The following is a 21,040-nucleotide window of genomic DNA, read 5'->3' as shown; positions in this document are numbered from 1 at the left end:
GTAAACATATACGTACCCAATACAGGAGCACCCAAATACATAAAAACACTCCTGGAGGATATCAAGGGAGAGACTGATAGCAATACAACCATAGTAGGAGACTTTAATACCCCACTATCACCATTGGACAAATCCTGTAAAAAAAAAAAAATCTGCAAAGAAACATCAATTCTAAATGACTCACTAGACCAGATGGAATTAATTGACATCTTCAAAACATTTCACCCCCAAACCACAGAATACCCATTCTTTTCAAGTGCACATGGGTCATTTTTAAAGATAGACCATATGTTGGGTCATAGGCAAAGTGATTTCAAATATAAGAAGATAGAAATCATATCAAGCATCTTCTCAGATCACAGTGGAATAAAACTAGAAATCAACTACAATAAAAACATTCCAAAAAAAATCAAACACCTGGAGGCTAAACAGCATGCTATTAAACAATGACTGCGTTACCAGAGAGATCAGGAAGAAAAAAAAAAAAACATCATGGCAACAAATGACAATGAAAAGACAACAATCCAAAATATATGGGAGACGACGAAAGCAGTCTTGAGAGGAAAGTTCATAGCTCTACAAGCCTACTGGAAAAACCAAGAAACAATGATAATAAATTACCTAACCCTACAACTCAAAGAGTTAGAAAGAGAGCAACAAGAAAAGCCTAGTGAAAGCAGAAGGAAGGGAATAATAAAGATCAGAGCCGAGATAAATGACATTGAGACCAAAAAAACAATACAAAAGATCAACAAAATCAAGAGATGGTTCTTTGAAAGGATAAACAAGATTGATGAACCTCTAGCCAGGCTCACCGAGAAGCAAAGAGAGAGGACCCAAATAAACAAAATCAGAAATGAAAGAGGTGAAGTAACAACCGATCCCACAGAAATACAAACGAGTATGAAAAAATACTATGAACAACTCTATTCCAACAAAATAGACAACCTGGAGGAAATGGACATATTCCTAGAAAAATACAACCTTCCAAAACTCAATCAGGAAGAATCTAAACATCTCAATAGACCAATAATTATGGAAGAAATTGAAGCAGTCATCAAAAAGCTTCCAGCAAACAAAAGCCCGGGGCCAGATGGTTTCACAGGGGAGTTTTACCAAACATTCAAGGAAGAAATAAAACCTATCCTCCTCAGATGATTCCAAAACATTCAAGAGGAAGGAACATTTCCAAACTCATGCTGTGAAGCCAGCATCAAACTAATACCAAAATCAGATAAAGACAACACAATGAAAGAGAATTACAGACCAATATCCCTCATGAACATAGATGCCAAAATCCTCAACAAAATTCTAGCAAATCAGCTCCAGCAGTACAGCAGAAAGATCATACACCATGACCAAGTAGGATTTATCCCAGGAATGCAAGGATGGTACAATATCCACAAATCAATAAACGTGATACATCATATAAACAAATGGAGAGATAAAAATCACATAGTCATATCAATTGATGCAGAAAAAGCATTTGACAAAATCCAACACCCTTTCTTGATAAAAACTCTCAACAACGTGAGAATAGAAGGATCATACCTCAACATAATAAAAGCTATATATGATAAACCCACAGCTAACATCATGTTCGATGGGAAAAAACTAAAACCATTTCCCCTACGAACAGGAACAAGACAGGGATGCCCACTCTCACCACTCCTGTTCGACATAGTACTAGAAGTATTAGCCATTGCATTTATACAAGAAGAAGAAATAAATGGGATCCAAATTAGAAAAGAAGAAGTAAAGCTGTCCTTATTTGCAGATGACATGATATTGTACATAAAAACTGAAAGATTCCATCAAAAAACTAATAGACTTAATAAATGAATTTGGCAATGTAGCAGGATACAAAATTAACACCAAGAAATCTATGGCATTTCTATACACCAAGAGTGAACTTACAGAAGAGAGATTTAAAAAGCAATCCCATTTACCATTGCACTAAAAAAAAATATTAAGATATCTAGGAATAAACTTAACGAAGGAGGTAAAAGACTTATACGCGGAAAACTACAGGACACTAAAAAAAGAGAGATAGAGGAAGATGTAAACAGATGGAAGAACATACCATGTTCATGGATGGGGAGAATCAACAACATTAAAATTTCCATACTACCCAAAGCAATCCAAAAATTCAATGCACTCCCCATTAAAATACCAATGGCATATTTCATAGACCTTGAAAGAACTCTCTAAAAATTCATCTGGAATAAAAAAAAAAAAAGACCCTGAATATCCACAGCAATCCTGAGAAAGAAGAACAAAGTAGGTGGGATCTCAATACCAGATTTCAAGCTGTACTACAAAGCCACTGTTCGCAAAACTGCCAGTTACTGGCACAAGAACAGACATATAGATCAATGGAATAGGATAGAGAACCCAGATATCGACCCAAATCACTATGCTCAATTAATATTTGACAAAGGAGGCATGAACACACAATGGAGTCAAGACGGTCTCTTCAATAAATGGTGTTGGGAAAATTGGATAGATACATGCAAAAAAATGAAACTAGTCCACCAACTTACACCTTACACAAAAATAAACCCAAAATGGATACAGGACTTGAACATAAGACGGGAAACCATAAAAATACTAGAGGAATCCACAGGCAGAAAAATCTCTGACATATGCCGAAGTAATTTCTTTACTGATACTGCTCCTAGGGCAATGGAAACTAAAGAGAAAATAAACAAATGGGATTACATCAAAATAAAAAGCTTTTGCACAGCAAAGGAAACCATCAACAAAACAACAAGAAAGCCCACTGCATGGGAGGACAAATTGCCAATGATATCAACAATAAGGGTTTAATCTCCAACATTTACAGGGAACTCATGCAGCTTAACAAAAAGGAGATAAACAACCCAATCAAAAAATGGGCAACTGATCTAGACACTTTTCGAAAGAAGATAAAAGGAAGGCCAAGAGACATATGAAAACCTGCTCAAAGTCACTAGTCATCAGAGAGATGCAAATCAAAACAACAAAGTTGTACCATCTCATACCTGTCAGAATGGCTATTATCAACAAATCATCAAATGACAAGTGCTGGCGAGGATGTGGAGAAAAAAGAACCCTCATGCACTGCTGGTGGGAATGCAGACTGGTGCAGCCACTGTGGAGAACAGTATGGAGTTTCCTCAAAAAACTAAAAATGGAACTCCCATTTGACCCAGTAATACCACTTCTAGGAATATATCCCAAGAAACTAGAAACACGAATCAGAAAGGATATATGTACCCCTATGTTCATAGCAGCACAATTCAGCATAGCTAAGATTTGGAAACAGCCTAAATGCCCATCAGCAGATGAGTGGATTAAAAAACTGTGGTACATCTACACAATGGAATACTACGCTGCGGTAAAAAAGGAGTTCTTACCTTTTGCAACAACATGGATGGAGTTGGAGAGAATTATGCTAAGTGAAATAAGCCAGACAGAGAAAGATAAATATCACATGATCTCACTCATTTGTGGTATATAATGAACAACATAAACTGATGAACAAAAATAGATCCAGAGACAGAGAAACATCAATCAGAATGTCAAACCTCAGGGCAGGTAGGGGGGTAAGGGGGAGAGATCAACCAAAGCCTAATCAATGGACACAGACAAAAGGGGGTGGGGCATGAATGGGAGGTGGGGAGTAATGGGGGAATAAGAACATTTATGTAATACCTTAATCAATAAAGAAAAAAAGAGAGAGATTAAAAAAGAGAGACCCTTAATAAGATGAAAGGACAGAAATTAGAATAAAATTCGAATTCCACTCAGACCCCTTCCTAATTACTTTCAGAAATTTGTAGATATTGTAAAAATTAGGTCACTGGAAGCACAATTGCCTACCATTTTAGAAGATAAAAGATTGATACACAGAAATATAATTTGCGACTTTTGAATTAGCTATTTAGCTTTTTGGGTATTACAGGTGATAATTAGTTTAATTAACAAGGTCTTTTTTTTTTTTTCAAATGCTGAAGGAAAAGTTAGAGACTGCCCCATAAGGTGGACATTTTTAAAAGGTTATTGAGATAAAAAGATTATGAGTATATATTGAACAGGTTTTAAATGATTCAATAACTGACCAGAAACTTAACAAAGTGGAAAGCTAATCTTTCAAAGACTAATAGGAATATTTTGAAAGTTTCAACAGTTCTTCCTGCTGGGTAATCAGAAATGTGAACACAGTTCACTAGGGCCTGAGGCTGAGGTAACCAAAGGGGGGGAAAAACGGGCACTTTTAACAACAAGTGGCATTTGACATGGTGCAATATAGAGATCTTATAACATAGAAACCCACACCTGAAACCTACATGTTCATGCTGACCAAGGTCACCTCAATAAATTTAACAAAGATAAAAAGTAAACATAAGTGGCTAAAGTTACCATGCCTGATATTCCCTCCTCCCATGTCCAGGTTCTTTAAAAGCTATCGAGGGCAAATGAGAAATCTTGTCTTCTTAAAATTATTCATAATTCTGTTTCTGTGTATGATCTGTTGGTGATATTTGTGTTTATAAATGGCATACTTTCTGTCTCCAGATGATATTATTAGGTTGTAATAATTTATTGGCTTAAAGGAATTAAATACCTAAATTAAGAAATAGAAGTGCCCTGCTGGGTTTGTCTCTGTGGATAGAGATAGGCCCATGGACTGAAGGTCCCGGTTCCATTCCTATCTTGGGCATGTACCTTGGTTGCAGGCTCAATCCCAGCCCCGGTCTGGGCACCTGGGGGAGGTAACGAATGGATGTGTTTCTCTCACATGGATGTTTCTTTCTCATTGTCTCTCCTCCGCCATCCTACTATTTATAAAAATCAATGGAGAAAAAGGAACCCTCATGCACTGCTGGTGGGAATGCAGACTGGTGCAGCCACTGTGGAGAACAGTATGGAGTGTCCTCAAAAAACTAAAAATGGATCTCCCATTTGACTCAGTGATCCCACTCCTAGGAATATATCCTAAGAAATTAGAAACACCAGTCAGAAAGGATATATGCACCCTTATGTTCATAACAGCACAATTTACAACAGCTAAGATTTGGAAACAGCCTAAGTGCCCATCAGCAGATGACTGGATTAGAAAACTATGGTACATCTACACAATGGAATACTACGCTAATGTAAAAAAGAAGGAATTATTACCATTTGCAGCAGCATGGATGGAACTGGAGAGCATTATACTAAGTGAAATAAGCCAGTCAGTGAAAGAAAAACACCACATGATCTCTCTCATTTATGGATAATGAAGAACATTATAACCTGATGAACAAAAAGATAGATACAGAGGCAGAGAAACATCGAACAGACTGTCAAATTACAGCAGGAAGGCTGGGAAGGGGGAGAGGAGGTAAGAGATCAACCGAAGGACTTGTATGCATGCATATAACATAACCAATGGATGCAAGACACTGGGGGGTGAGGGCATGTATGGGAGTGGGGTGGGGAGGGGCAATGGGGAGATATGGACACATGTAGTACCTTAATCAGTAAAAAAAAAAAATTGAAAAAAATCAATGGAAAAATATCCTGGGGAGAGGAATAACAACAACAAAAAATAAAAAAATAACTTAAAGAAAGAAACAGAAGCCATCCCACGTATTTTTTAGAATCTTATAATCTAAAAAGAAATATTTGATATTAAAGCTAATTTAAGGTTGGTTTAATTAAACAGATACGTATTTTAGTTATCAATATTGAATATGGTATTTTTGTTTTACCTGGGTTTACAAAAGTAAGTTCATATTTGTTACATAATTTGTCAAGAAAATAGCTTGGGTGATAATTAATTTTGAAATCACATAGGGTTGTTAAGAACATATAAGTAGATATAAATAAAATAAAAATATTTTAGGTAAAACGTTTTAGTAATAAAGTATACTTATGTAAAATAGTGTTCTAGCCCTGGCTGGTATGGCTCAGTTGGTTAGTGTGTTGTCCCATGCACTGAAGGGTCATGGGTTTGATTATTTAAGGGAGGATTAAAAATAATAATAGCTCTGGCTGGTTTGGCTTAATGGATATAGTGTCAGCCCATGGAATGAAGGGTACTGGGTTCCATCCTCATCTAAGGATTTTTTTTTTCTCATTGAGTCTAGAGAGAGAAGGGCAGGAAGGAAAAGAGAAACATTGATCAGTTGCCTACCATACATGCCCCAACCAGAGATTGACCCCAAAACCTGGGTATGTGCCCTGATCAGGAATCAAACCCAAGACATTCAGGCAGAGAAAGCTGCTTCAGGAAGGAGATCTTAGGATGTTCACCCTAGCCTAATTTGAATTAAAGATGATAAACAAGAGGGCTTCAGGCAGGTGCTCTTGTCACTTAGGAATTTTTAAGGCTTTCGGGAGCCTTTTGCCAGAAATGGGGATGGGGGCAGAAACCAGTATATATATTTATCTCACAGGGATCTAGTCATTGATATTTTTCTAAAAGCCCCCAGGTGAATTTAATATGAACCCAGAGTTGACAGCTGCTGGAACATTTGCTGAATTTGTTTCTACTTTTGGGATTATTCTATAATACATGTCAGGTTATTTAAGCTGATTTATGGATACAGCTAAATGAACTACTAATTTAGTCAATTATCTTGACTCTCCCACAATACATAATTGCATGAAGAAAAGAAAACAAATCTGGGAGAGTCTTCATCTCAGTCTAGTCCATTTTTCTAAAACTAACACCTTCTAAGAGTTTGGCATAAAAGATTGTCCCAGTTACCCTCATTCTTACTCCTTCCCTTATCAGAAACAAAAAGTGACTACAACTCTTGGAGGAGGGAGAAGTGGGAGAGGGGAGAGGAGAATTAGATATTGCTGAAGTGTCTAAAAGATGGCACTCATGCCAAAACCGGTTTGGCTCAGTGGATAGAGCGTCGGCCTGCGGACTCAAGGGTCCCGGGTTCGATTCCGGTCAAGGGCATGTACATTGGTTGCGGGCACATCCCCGGTAGGGGGTGTGCAGGAGGCAGCTGGTCGATGTTTCTCTCTCATCGATGTTTCTGGCTCTCTATCTCTCTCCCTTCCTCTCTGTAAAAAATCAATAAAATATATTTAAAAAAAATAAAAAATAAAAAAAAAATAAAAGATGGCACTCATATTTTTGTCTTTAATTTTTTCTGGGAAAAATATTTACAGTGATTTTTAAGGACACAGAAAAAGATGAAATAGAATGTATATCTCACACTTAATTTTGCTATTTTAAAGTAATATTTTATGTTCTTTAATGTTTTTAATCATTTAAAACTTCTGTAGTACATATTTCTTCAATCCTTTTAATGTATAAGTAACAAGAATCTAATTGAATTTTTTGATTAAAGGAAATTCAGTCTTTCACCAGATTACTTTCTCCAAGAATGTCAGGAAATGTCCAATGCTTATATAGTATACTAGAGGCCTGCCCGATGCATGAAATTCATGCAAGGGCTCCGCCTGCGCAGCCGCAGTGGCTTGCCTAAGCCCTCCCATTTGTATACCTTTTATTTCTTCTTCTTGGCTGATTGTTATGGTAAGCACTTCCAATACTATGTGGAATAGGAGTGGTGAAAGTGGGCATCCATATTTTTTTCCTGTCCTTAGGGGAAATGGTTTTAGAATTTGCCCATTGAGTATGATGTTGGCTGTAGATCTGTCAGATATGGATTTTATTATGTGGAGGTACGATCCCTCTATTTCCACTTTGCTGAGAATGTTTATCAAAAAGGGGTGTTAGATTTTATCAAATGCTTTTCCTGCATCAATTAATATGATCATATGGTTTTTGTCTTTCAATTTGTTTTTGTGCTGTATCTGTTTATTGATTTGCGGATATTGTTTCAGCTTTGCATCCCTAGAATAAATTCCACTTAGTCATGATGTATGATCTTTTTAATGTATTGCTGGATGTGATTTGCTAATATTGTGTTGAAGATTTTAGTATCTAGGTTCATCAGGAATATTGGCCTGTAATTCTCTTTCTTTGTAGTGTCTTTATCTGGTTTGGGGTTTAGGGTAATGCTGGCTTCATGGAAGGAGCTTGGAAGTGTTTCTTCATCTTGAATTTTTTGGACTAGTCTAAGAAAGATCAGTATTGGTTCTTCTTTGAATGTTTGGTAAAATTCCTGTGTGAAGCTGTCCGGACCAGGGCTTTTGTTTACTGGAAGTTTTTTTTTATTACTACTTCAATTTCATCAGTAGTTATTGGCCTATTCAGGTTTTCTGATTCATCCTGATTGAGTTTTGGAATACCATATTTTTCTAGAAAAATGAACATATGGTCAAGGTTGTCCAGTTTGTTGGAATAGAGTTGTTCATAGTGTTTTGTTTTGTTTTTTACAATCAGTTGTATTTCTGTGGGATCAGTTGTTACTTCATAGGTTTCATTTCTGTTTTTGTTTATTTGGGTCCTCTCTCTTTGTTTTTTGGTGAGCCGTGCTAGAGGTTCATCATTCTTTCAAAGGACCAGCTCTTGATTTCATTGATCTTTTGTATTGTTTTTATGATCTCAATATCATTTATTCTCTCGCTGATCTTTATTTCCTTCCTTCAACTTGCTCTGGGCTTTTCTTCTTGCTCTCTTTCTAGTTCTTTAAGTTGTAGGGTTAGATATCTTATTACCAGTTTTTCTTGTGTTGTTTTGTTTGTTTGTTTGTTTGTTTGTTTGTTTGTTTAGGTAGGCCTGTAGTGCCTCTCTGGACTGCTTTCATTGTGTCTCATAGATTTTGGATTGTTGTGTTTTTATTTTCATTTGTTTCCAGGTTGTTTTTTATTTCTTCTTTGATCTCTTTGGTAACCCATTCATAGTTTCATAGCATGGTATTTACCCTCCATGTGTTTGATTATTTTTATTGTAGATGGTTTCTAATTTTATGCCACTGTGATCTGAGAACATGCTTGATGTGATTTCAACCTTCTTGCATTTGTAGACACTTAGACTGTGTCCTAATATGTGTTCTATCTTTGAAAATATCCTATGTGCACTTGAGAAGAATGTATACGTGCTTTGGAGTGCATGTTCTGAAGCTGTCAATTAGTTCCATCTGATCTAGTCAGTTGTTTAGGATTGCTGTTTCTTTGTTGATTTTTTTTGTCTAGAAGATTTATCCAGTGATGTCAGTGGGGTATTAAAGTCCCGTACAATGATTGTGTTGATGTCAATCTCTCCCTTAATATCTTCCATAAGTTTTTTTTTATATATATTGGTTGCATATGTTTATCAGAATTATAGCCTCATGTTGAATCGATCCCTTTCATATTATGAAGTGGCCTTCCTTATCTCTTATTATGGCCTTCACTTTGAGGTCAAGTTTGTCAAAAATAAGTATTGCTACCCCAGCTTTTTTTTTTTCACTTCCATATGCCTGAAAAAATATTTTTCCATTTCTTCACTTTCAGTCTGTGTGAGTCCTTTGTTCTGAGGTGGGTGTCTTATAGATAGCATATACATAGGTCATGTTTTCTTTTTAATATATTTTATTGATTTTTTACAGAGAGAGAGAGGGATAGAGAGTCAGAAACATCGATGGGAGAGAAACATCGATCAGCTGCCTCCTGCACACCCCCCATTGGGGATGTGCCCGCAACCCAGGTACATGCCCTTGACCGGAATCAAACCCGGGACCCTTGAGTCCACAGGCCGACGCTCTATCCACTGAGCCAAACCAGTTAGGGCGGGTCATTTTTTCTTATCCATTTGGCTACCCTATGTCTTTTGATTGGAGCATTTAATCCTTTTACATTTAAGGTTATTATTGATAGATTCTTGTTTGTATCCATTTTTACTCTTTATGCCTGTGTTCCTTCCTCCCTTTCTATTTCTTCTATTTACAACAGTCCTATTAGCATTTCTGGCACTGCTGGCTTGGTGGTAATAAACTCTCTTAGTCTTTTTTCATCTGCGAAGTTCCTGATTTCACCTGCATTTTTGAATGATAGCCTTGCTGGACAGAGTATTCTAGGATTCAGTGCCTTGCTTTTTATCACTTTGTACACTTCTTTATATTACCTTCTGGCCTAATGTGTTTCTGTTGAGAAATCAGTTGATAGTCTTATGGGAGCTCCCTGGTAGGTAACTCTCTGTCTCTCTCTGGCAGCCCTTAAGATTCTTACTTTGTCATTAACATTTGCCAATATAATTATGGTCTTGGTGTGTGTCTTTTTGGATTCATCTTGTTTGGAACTCTCTGTGCTTCTTAGACATATGTGACTTTTTTCTTCCCAAAGTCATGGAAGTTTTCTGTTATTATTTCTTCAAACAAGTTTTCTATTCCTTGCTCATCTTCTTCCCCTTCTAGCATGTCTGTTATGTTGATGTTTTGATTCATGTTGTCCCAGAACTCCCTTAGACTCTCTTCCTGCTTTTTAATTTTTTTCCTATTTGTTCTGCTTTGGTGTTTTTTCTACCTTGTCTTCTAACTAGTCTACTGTTGAAACTTTCCATTGTGTTCTTTATTGCTGCTATGTCATTCTTTCATCTTAATTCTTACACATCTTGGTGAATTTCTGATCCAGACATTTGAGCATCCTTATAGCCATTACTCTGAATTCTTTCTTTGACAAATTGCTTGCCTCTATTGTATTTCATTCCTTTTCTCGTGATTCCTCCTTTTTTTTTTTTTCATTTGGGAGTGTTTCTTTGTCTCCCCATTTTTGCTATTGCTTTGTAATTGTTTTCATGTATTGGATCAAACTGCTATGCCACCCAGATTTTTTGAATTGGTTTTTTGTAGTAGATATTTTGGGGGACCCAGTGGTTCAGTGTCTCAGGTCTCCTTCACTGAAATTTCTAAGGAGGCCCTCTACTTGAAATATTTGGGTTCTCATGATGTAGTTTGGTCTTTAATGTTATTGTCCCACTCATGGATGGAGTTGCCTCTCAAGATGTCTGATCATGTGGCTCACTTCCTACCACATTATGCCAATGTTTTGGAGATGCTGACTGAATGTCACATAATACAATACGACAAGACACAACACAGGAGGAACAGAACATGAATGTACACAAGACACCTATAACCCTAATAAAAGTGACAGCTACAGAAAAGAGACTTAGAAAATAGAAAAGAGAACAAGAATGATAGTGAGAAAGAATAAAGAAAGAAAGGAAGTCTATGGGGGAGGAAACACAACAAATATATAAAAAAAGCACAAACAAAAAACACCCCGAAAAAAAAAGAGGAGAGAGCAGAATCTATAGATGCAGAGCTTAAATAGAAAACATAAGGTTGAGGAATTGGACGAATATGGGAAGGATCATGGTTTGGAATGGAGGCAGGAGAAAAATAAATATTGAAAAAAGTTTTTGAAACAGAGAGTAGCGGAGAGAGCAGATAGGGATTTAGGAAATGAAACAAGTTAAAAAATTAAGAGAAGAAAAGAGCAAGAAAAGAAAGAAGAAAAAAGATAAAATTGAGTAGGAGGAGAAAGAAAAGAGAAGGAGAAATGGAACAGGAGCAGGTAAAAGGAAATTAGATATATGAATAAACCAACAGAGACATATCAATAAAGAAGATAAAGAAGATCCATTTTTAGAAAAGATAAAAAAGAAGGGAAAGAAAAAAAAACTAATACAGAGATAGGAGAAGAGAAATGGGAGGAAAGAAAGAGAAGTGAGGAAGAAAAAGGTGCAAAGAAAAATAAAATAAGGTAAAATGAAGAGCCTGGAGCAAAGGGATCACGCATCAAACAAAGTCTTCTGGGTACAAAGTAATGACAAGGCCCTGGAGGCAGGAGCTAAAGAACAAAATTCAGCCAAATAAGTTTGAAGATCTAATTGGCTTTATTAAGCAATTCAGGAGTTGGGCAGCATGCCATCTAGCAACTAGAAAGGTGCTTTGGTGAGTTGTACAAAATGGAGGGTTTTTATAGGCAGAAAGAGGGTGGGACTATGTAGTTGAAAGACTGGATTGTTTTAAGCAAGGACACCTTCATTCAGGGGAAGGCAGAGGGTCTTATCAGCCAGATTACCTCACCAGTGCTGATCAGGTAATTCTAAATTGATTGGTTTAAAATTTCAACTGTGGAAGAGGCTGAAATATGGTTAGTTGTTAAGTTTTAGTTTGGTGACATGAATTAGCAAAAATGATCCACCATTTTATTTATGAACTAGAGGCCTAGGTCACCAAATCTGTGCACTGGTAGGTTTGTTAGCAGCTGCCGGCTGCTGATTACTGACCAGGTACTCCCTCCCTTCCTCCAGCCGCCTGCTGCTGTAGGCCAGGGCTTCCTTCCCTTGCCCCAGCTGGCCCCACCCCCTGATCGAACTCCCGGTCCAGGGGACAATTTGCATACTACTCTTTTATTATATAGGATTTTCATGCCTAGGATTTTTTAACTTTACAATGGTGTGAAAGCAGTATGTAGTCAGAAGAAACTGGTGGGCTAAGCTATGATGTTCAGTAGTGTTGAAAAGAATGGAGTAGAAAGCAATCCAAAATGGGGTCACTTTTGGTATTTATGTGAAGTAACAGATAGATGAATTACCTTGATTGTAGTGATTCTTTCACAATGCATATGTACTAGTATACTGAATGAGGTTGCACACCTTAAACATAAACAATGTATATTTCCTTTAATTCAAATATTTCCAGTTTAGTCCTTTCACGTGCGCACACACACACACACACACACACACACACACACTCACATACATACTTCCATTTTTAGCTGCTAGTGTCTTCATACATCTCTGTTCTCCAATATGTTTCAAAGTAATCAAAGAGAAAAGGGAAGGGTGTAAGAATTGTCTTTAGTAAATGACACAAATGTTTCTGTGTCATGGACCAGTTTGTGAGGTTATAAAGGTGTTCGTGCATGTTTATAAACTAGAAAATAATTTTAAAAAGATAAAAGAAAAGAAATCCCACACAAGAACCATAGCACCATCTTCATAGATATCTGTAGTTTGAATTCTTTATTACAAAGAAAACATGAAAAATCTTTCCAGTCAGGAAGAGAGAATGAGTCTTAATGATCTAGTACATTGGTAATACTCTGACTTACTACTATGATTCAAAAGTTTGTGAAGAGAAAAAGAAAGTTTCTGTATGATTTCTTAATCTTATTAGATACAAACATAACAAGGTTGCCAAATTATACAGACAGAGATCTCATTTTTCCAGTTCATATTTCTAAATGTTTAATGCTTCCCCTAACAGCTGACTTTTGAGAATATCAAAAAGCAGTTACTTTTAAAGCACTACCTGTCATGAAGTAGGATTAGTAGCCAGTTTAAATGGATTCTTTTAATGGATTTTTTTGTATCAGCTTTTTCACATCTTCATGTTCTTCAGCAAATCCTGTAACTTTGGGCCCCTTTTGTAGCACCATGAACATCACAGGGGTGCGGTGGTATTAAAATCAGATAACTGAGATGGAAATACCTTAAAATATGTGAAATGCTATATCATACATATAATGATGAAATTCCAGAGGATAGGATTTGAGAGAGCTAAGCTGACCAGTATTATAAAAGGAATCAGAAGAGTTTATAGAAAATTTTATTATAGAAAGCACAGTCCTATTATATGTTTATGTCTCCATTTCTCTTTGATGCATTTAACAGAATAGATTATATAGAGAAAAAGAAATAGACATAAGTAGACATAGCTCAAATGCATTACTCATTGCTATTCAAGGAGTAAGTAAAAGATTAACTACGAGGCCATAACTGCTTCAGGATAGCATCTATCCGTCAAAGTGCACAGGGACTGGGGGTTTACCATCACAGGCAATGACCACATTCCTAGAGCTACCCCTGCCCTCATATCTGCAGTTTCCCGGGGAACCTGTTGTAAGCCTGCAGTCTATGACTCTCACTACACCCTTATGGCAGTTCATCTTGCCATTCTTGCACTGGATGTTGAGGTTCCTGCAGATGTTATTAATGGCCCCGATGTCTGCTTGGATGAAGGTGTTGAATTGCTTGCAGGTAGGCCTCGTCATCCCCCATGTTTGCATAATCGTGTTGCAGTACAAGTCAGTGCCACCTGTCTCTTCAGAGTCCACATGTTGCCTCAGGAATTGTTGGTACATGGACTGGCCATAGGAGGGTTGCACCAGCCCCAGCCCCAGCAGCATCTGTAGCAAGAGCAGAAGCAATGAAAAGGTCTTCTGGAGAGCCATCACTACCTTGGAGGTGCCTGGAGAGAAAACAAGGGGAAGGAGAAAGGAAAGTAACAAATGGGCACCAGAGAGAGGTCTTGAGAATGGCAAGTTGATATTTCCTCAACTCTATAGTCTACTCTTTCCTCCCCACTTCTCTGGTCACAACTTTTCTCATCACTGCTTCCCAAAGAGTATAAAGTTTGCAAACATGATCTTCTCTGAAAGCAAGAGCTTTTCTCTCTTATAGAGACACGCTGCTGTATCCAGTCTGACTCAGGGCAGAGACTGAACAGGTGGAAGCCCAGGTGTATATGTCCTGTATGGCCAGGGTGTGAAAAGGCAGATCTAAATTACACTGGAGTTGTCTGTCTCTTGAGGAAATTCTCTAGTCATGTGATCTTTGGAGAGTGTTCAGTTCCCTGGAGACTGAGTCCCAAAGGTTTGGATAGACAGGATATGCCAATGAGAGTTTGTGAACTGATTTTAATTCCTGAAATCTTGGAATTGAGGAAGGTGTAGGAAAAAAGGATAGAGTAACCTTTAGTTAGTCTTTCCTCTCATGTGTCTATTCTTTTATTAAATTAAAAAAATTAAATAACAGTTGACATACTGTACTACATGTATACTGGTTTATATAGTTTAAGAAGTGATCACCACATAAGTCTAGCACCCATCTGACACCATATATCATTATTACAACATTATTGACTATATCTCCTATGCTGACTTGGCATCCCCATGGCTATTTTTAAAACTGGCCATTTGTGGCCTCGCGCACCCAGGTCCGGGTGAGGCCACGTGCCCCTGGGTCTGGGAGAGGCCACGCGCTCCTGGGTCCGGGTGAGGCCATGTGTCCCTGGATCCAGGTGAGGCTGGGTCTCGGGTCCGGGTGAGGCCTCGCGCACCCAGGTCCGGGTGAGACCACGTGCCCCTGGGTCTGGGAGAGGCCACGCGCCCCCGGGTCCGGGTGAGGCCATGTGTCCCTGGATCCGGGTGAGGCCTCGCGCACCCAGGTCCGGGTGAGGCCACGTGCCCCTGGGTCTGGGAGAGGCCATGCGCCCCCGGGTCCGGGTGAGGTCATGTGTCCCTGGATCCGGGTGAGGCTGGGTCCTGGGTCTGGGTGAGGCCATGTGCCCCTGGGTCTGGGAGAGGCCACGCGCCCCTGGGTCCGGGTGAGGCCATGTGTCCCTGGATCCAGGTGAGGCTGGGTCCCGGGTCAGGGTGAGACCTCATGCACCCAGGTCCGGGTGAGGCCACGCGCCCCTAGGCCTGGGAGAGGCCACGCGCCCTTGGGTCCAGGTGAGGCCATGTGTCCCTGGATCTGGGTGAGGCCTCGCACACCTAGGCCCGGGTGAGGCCACGTGCCCCTGGGTCTGGGAGAGGCCACATGCCCTCGGGTCCGGGTGAGGCCATGTGTCCCTGGATCCAGGTGAGGCCTTGCGCACCTAGGTCCGGGTGAGGCCACGCGCCCCTGGGTCTGGGAGAGGCCATGCGCCCCTGGGTCCGGGTGAGGCCACGCGCACCTAGGTCCTGGTGAGGCCACGCGCCCCTGGGTCTGGGAGAGGCCACGCACCCCTGGGTCTGGGTGAGGCCACGCGCCCCTCGACCCGGGTGTGCCTGGGTCCCTGGGCCCGGGTGAGGCCATGCGCCCCTGGGTCCAGGTAAGGCCTTGGGCCCCTGGTCCTGGGTGAGGCTGGGTCCCTGGGCCCGGGTAAGGCCACACGCCCCTGGGTCCTGGTGAGACCAGGCGCCACTGGACCCGGATGAGGCCGGTCCCTGGGCCCGGGTGAGGCCATGTGCCCCTGGGTCTGGGTGAGGCCTTGCGCCCCTGGGTACGGGTGAAGCTGGATCCTGGGTCCGGGTGAGGCCGTGTGCCCCTGGATCCATCCGGGTGAGGCTGGGTCCCGGGCCCGGGTGAGGCCACGCGCCCCTTGGGTCTGGGTGAGGCCACGTTCCCCTTAGTTCGGGTGAAGCCATGCCCCTGGGTCCGGCCGAGACCAAACCAGAGGGAGTTGGACCTCCGTTACCACCATTTGTCCACCATCCAGAGCTGAGGGGTCAGTCCTGACATGTACACATAAGGAACTAGTGGACATTGAAATTGGGTCTCAAAAGAACTGTTGGTCCAGAAAGGAACTCAATACAGACTGATTCATTTGCCTGTCAGCATAACTATTATTGCTCGTCTCACATTCAGTTCTCATAAGTATATATCTAGTGACATATGATCTCGCTCATCTAGGGGAAATGATGAACAACATGAACTGAGGAACAAGACCAGAACCAGAAACAAGGAGGCATCGATCGGACTATCGGGCCTCAGAGCAAGGATAGGGGAGGTTGGGAGGAGGGGGGAGAGATCAACCAAAGGACTTGTGTGCATGCATATGAGCCTATCCAACATTTAAGTTCAACAGGGGGTTGGGGCATCCATGGGGAGAGGTGTGGGATGGGAATGGGGGGATGAAGACAAATATGTGACACCTTAATCAATAAAGAAATTAAAAAAAACAAAAATACAAAAAAAAAAAACTGGCCATTTGTACTTCTTAATTCCTTCACCTTTGTCACCCAGTTAGCATTCTTTTAATGGTATTAAAATCAAGTCGTTTTGGAAATCTTGCTAATCCTATTTAAAAACAAAAACAAAGTAAAAAAAAAAAAAAAGAAGAGTATCCAGCCAAAGTGCTCTGAAGATAGTAAATATTGGTTGAGTGAACTAAGAAACAAAACAAGGGAACTAGTGAACGAATGAAACAAAATGGCTTGTGGAATTGACTGACAAAAGAAATTTTAAAAATAAATCTCAACAGCACAATTGCCACAAAAGAGGACTTAGACTGTCTTTTTTCCTTGCTGCTATGCACAACCAAAACCTAGGCCTTGGTGATATATTACATCATCATGCATGTATCCTTGATGCTGTGTCTGTCTTGTCAATAGCTGTTGATAGTTTTCTGTTGTCTCTACTTGCAGAATCCTTTCGTTGGCACTTTTGGCAGTGGAAAATAAACATATGTTTAATACAGTTTAAAAACAACACAAACACTAAACAAAAACCGTCAGAGCCACAACAAAAAAAGCATTGCCATAGAGTGTCAGAACATTGCTTCTGTTGACGGAGTAGAGAAAGACACCCAGACCTATCTGGCTCTAAAATCAGTGCTTTTCCCACATCTTTTGCTGCCTTTCTGTTTCCACTCCCCAAATATTCAGGATATTCAAAACATTTAGGTTCAGAGTTGCTTCTCTCTAGCAACAGAGTTTAATCAGGGATGGAATAGAGTGGTAGTGGAAGTGGAAATCCTTCACCAACATCTGACGGTCACTCCCACGATTGGCATGAACTCATGAACTATGATTCTCCTTGACCCTGGCAATGAGGCAGGGCTGACTCACTAGAGCAGTGATTTTCAACCTTTTTCTTCTCATGGCACACATAAACTAATTATTAAATTCTGCAGCACACCAAAAAATATATCATTTGTCAATCTGACAAAATAAATAGGTATAATTTTGATTCATTCACAACAGGCAGCTATTGTGTTGGTTGTCATTTTTTAATTTGACAATCTAAGAGAAAAGAGTCAGTGCTCCTGACTAAATAGTCAGGTATTGCAGGTTTTAAAAATTATTGTGGCATACCAGTTGAAAATTGCTGTACTAGAGCAAATAAAATTAATCTCTGACTCAACAGGAAGTGAGCAACCCAAAACAGAAAGCACAATTCTTTGAGTGTCATACAGGCCCATTTCTAATATGCAGTCCATGGGCTGATCGTAGCTGAAGTCCTGGTTTGATGTGTATGGGTACTACTGTACTTTGTTTTCAAAGATGCTGTTTCATGATGGCAGGTCACACTGTCTGGGTGACTGAAATGGCTGATGAGGGACCTGCATACCAGTTTCAAACATAACTTCATTCTTTAAAATGCTATCTCCTATAGTCACTGCCACCTTTTGCTTGTATACAAAAAGCTAGAAAGCTCTAGGTTACATTAGAGTGTCTATAGCTATAGATATGAGATATGGACTTAGGAAGACAGAGAAGTGAACAGTGTGGGAACAAGAGTAGAAGGGATAAATGATGCTTGATTAACTCCTCATCCTTAGACTAATGGATAGAATTTCTGAAGGTACACTTAGCACTTAGATCATAGCTTCATCACAACAATGTACTTTGGTTATTTTCCCCAAATCTAATCTTGCATGGTTAATCTTGCACTTCTTATTTTGCCTGGGACTGTCTAACTTTTTCTCATCCTGCTTCTTGGTGTCCAATATATGATTTAGAAAGATAACTGGCTACAGAGAAGACCTAAACTATTCATGCAAGAGCAAATCCACAGCCTCGGCCACAATAACAAACTGATTTAATAAGCCACCAACAAATATTGGCCAACAAGTCCAAAGTAGCCATCAATGAGTGTATCTCAAAACTCTAGCTGCAACAGAAAATGAATTGATCCCCAAATCATCCAAACACATACTTTTTGGTCAGAGCTTGTCCCAAAAGTTTCCTCCACTCTACCACATTGATTCTCAATAAGAACTTCTTTTGATACTGTGACCCCAAAGAACTAGCTCTGCCACTTTACCTATATAATATTGGGAAAATTACTTAACCTCTCTCAGCGTTAATACTCATTGGTGAGTATAATAATACCTATATCTTAGGGATGTTATGTGGAATCCTACCTTATAATAGAGAAACATGCAAATTGACCTCACCTCCCCTATGCCCATGATTGGGCCGGTGAGAGGCTGGGGGGGCGGGACTCCGGGTGGCCTATCTGGCCATTGAGAAGATCAAGATGGCGGCGCCCAATCCTCTTAGTTCCAGGGGTCCCTGGGGAGATCGCCAACCTGGGGGTGTGTGGTCGGGCCCATCCAGCCGCTCCCAGGGGCCCCTGGGGAGATCGGCACCCCAGGGAGGTGAGGCGGGACTCGCCCAGCCGCTCCCAGGGTCCTTGGGAACATTGCAGGCATGTGGTTGCTGAGACCCAGACCAGGCCTCTGGCCACAGATTCATAGCTTTACGGAGACCTAGGGCAGGGATCTGCCTCATCTGCAGAGAGACAGAGGTTCTGCAGTGCCCCCAAGACGTGGGTGGGCCCAGCCAGGGATCAAGGGGCATGGAAGGACTCCTGGCAGAGGGGCAAGGACCCTCACCCCTGAGGCAGGGTTTGAGGGGTGGTGCCACCTCAGTGGAGGGGTGCTGCACTGCAGGGTACTGGACTGACTCAGAGATTCAGAGAAGCTCCCAGTGCTAATGGGCCTCGCTCAGGCGGCCTTCACACTTCAGAGGCAGTGACTCCTGCTCCTGCCTTGACCCAAAAGCAAGCTTGGGACACCCTGCCCCATAGCAGAGCATGCCTAGGCAGTGAGTGGGAAGCCTTCCACCTGCTTCGGAGAAGGGGGGGCAGTAAAGAATGGGGGGAGAGGAAAGAATGTGGAGCATCCGCAATGAAGAGGTGCTTGAGAAAGAGGCTCGGAAGCCTGACTGGAAGGTTTGTTCTGTTTGCTGGGCGGCTGCCCCTTAGGAAGCACAAAGAGCATGGCTCTGAGGGCTTCCTGTGTGCTGAGTCAAGTTCCACAGCCAACTGGAATTGGCCTCAGTTTTCTGGTCTGTAAAATGGATTAAGCGTGTCCCAGTGCCTTCACTGAGCTTTGATGGCCAATTGAGATACTATATAAAGAAAATGAGGGAAGAAGTGAGAAAGAAAAGGAAGGACGAGCAACACAAAAGAAAGACTGAAAGGAACCTGTAAACCCACTGTCACTTAAATAGGGAATATAGTCAGTAGTGTTGTAATGATGGTATGATGCCAGGTGGGTACTAGAAATATCGGGGAACACTTTGTAAAGTATATGATTGTCTAACCACTATTCTGTAACTAATATAAAACCTGAAACTAATACAAAATAATGTTAAATGTATAGAAATGAAAATTGGAGTGAAATTTTTATAAATTTCAAAGTTTAAATAAAAGCTGTAAAGGAAGGAAGGGGAGAATAAAAAGTGTTTTTCATTTTGCCACTTCATTAAAAAGACAGTTGTCTTTATATGGTGCTTTTATACTTTTCTAAGTCATTACCTCATTTTAATTTCTGGGCAACTTAAAGACAAGATAAGTATTCCCTCCACTATTCAAAGAAAGGAAATCTTGGTGTCTGGTCCTAATGATTCAATCGTCAAGTCCTTATTGTAAAGCAGGGTTAGTAAAATTTTCTGTGCAGGATCATATCTATACTAATAAAAGCCTTGGGGTGATCAGGCCAGCAGGGGAGGGTATTTGGGGGCAATCAGGCCCGCAGAGGAGCAGTTAGGGGGCCATCAGGCCAGCAAGGAAGAAGTTAGGGGGCAATCAGGCAGGAAGGTGAGCGGTTAGGAACCAGCGGTCCCGGATTGTGAGAGGGATGTCCAACTGCAGGATTAGGCCCGATTGGGTCTAAACCTGCAGTTGGACATCCCCCGAGGGGTCCCATATTAGAGAGGGTGCAAGCTGGGCTGAGGGACACCTTCTCCAGTGCACGAATTTCGTGCACCGGGCCTCTAGTAGTTTATATTTAATATTATATTAGTTTTCGGTGTACCACATAGTGATTAGACATTTATATATCTTACAAAGTGGTCATCCCTTAAGCCTAGTACCCATTTGACACCATTACAATGCTATTGACTATATTCCCTATGCTTACTTGACATCCCCATGACTATTTTAAAAATTGGCCATTTGTATTCTTAATTACTTGATCTTTCAACTCATTGGGCTATTTTTATTAATTATATTAAAATCAAGTCTTTTTTGAAATCTTATTAGTCCTATTAAAAAAGCAAAAACACCCACAAAATAAAAATTAGAGTATCCAGCCAAAGTGCTCTGAAGATAGTAAATATTGGTTGAGTGAACTAATAAACAAAACGAGGGAATTAATGA

At 40.4% G+C, this 21,040-nt stretch overlaps 1 protein-coding gene across 1 annotated transcript; it reads right to left on the bottom strand.

The window, feature by feature from the left end:
• Positions 1-13,680: 13,680 nt before the first annotated feature.
• LOC103303509 (ribonuclease 4) lies at positions 13,681-14,118 on the bottom strand. Its single transcript, XM_008160507.3, has one exon. It carries the CDS (start codon positions 14,116-14,118, stop codon positions 13,681-13,683), a length of 438 nt encoding a protein of 145 aa, XP_008158729.2.
• Between the last annotated feature and the right edge of the window lie 6,922 nt (positions 14,119-21,040).

The sequence above is a fragment of the Eptesicus fuscus genome, chromosome 5 (genome assembly GCF_027574615.1).
Source record: "Eptesicus fuscus isolate TK198812 chromosome 5, DD_ASM_mEF_20220401, whole genome shotgun sequence".
NCBI lineage: Eukaryota > Metazoa > Chordata > Mammalia > Chiroptera > Vespertilionidae > Eptesicus > Eptesicus fuscus.
The sequence above is the reverse complement of the archived record's forward strand: the minus strand, read 5'-3'. Positions and strand labels throughout refer to the sequence as shown.

What these genes read in the sequence shown, in the direction of transcription:
- LOC103303509 (XM_008160507.3), bottom strand. Translation starts at nt 14,118, where the DNA reads ATGGCTCTCCAGAAGACCTTTTCATTGCTTCTGCTCTTGCTACAGATG.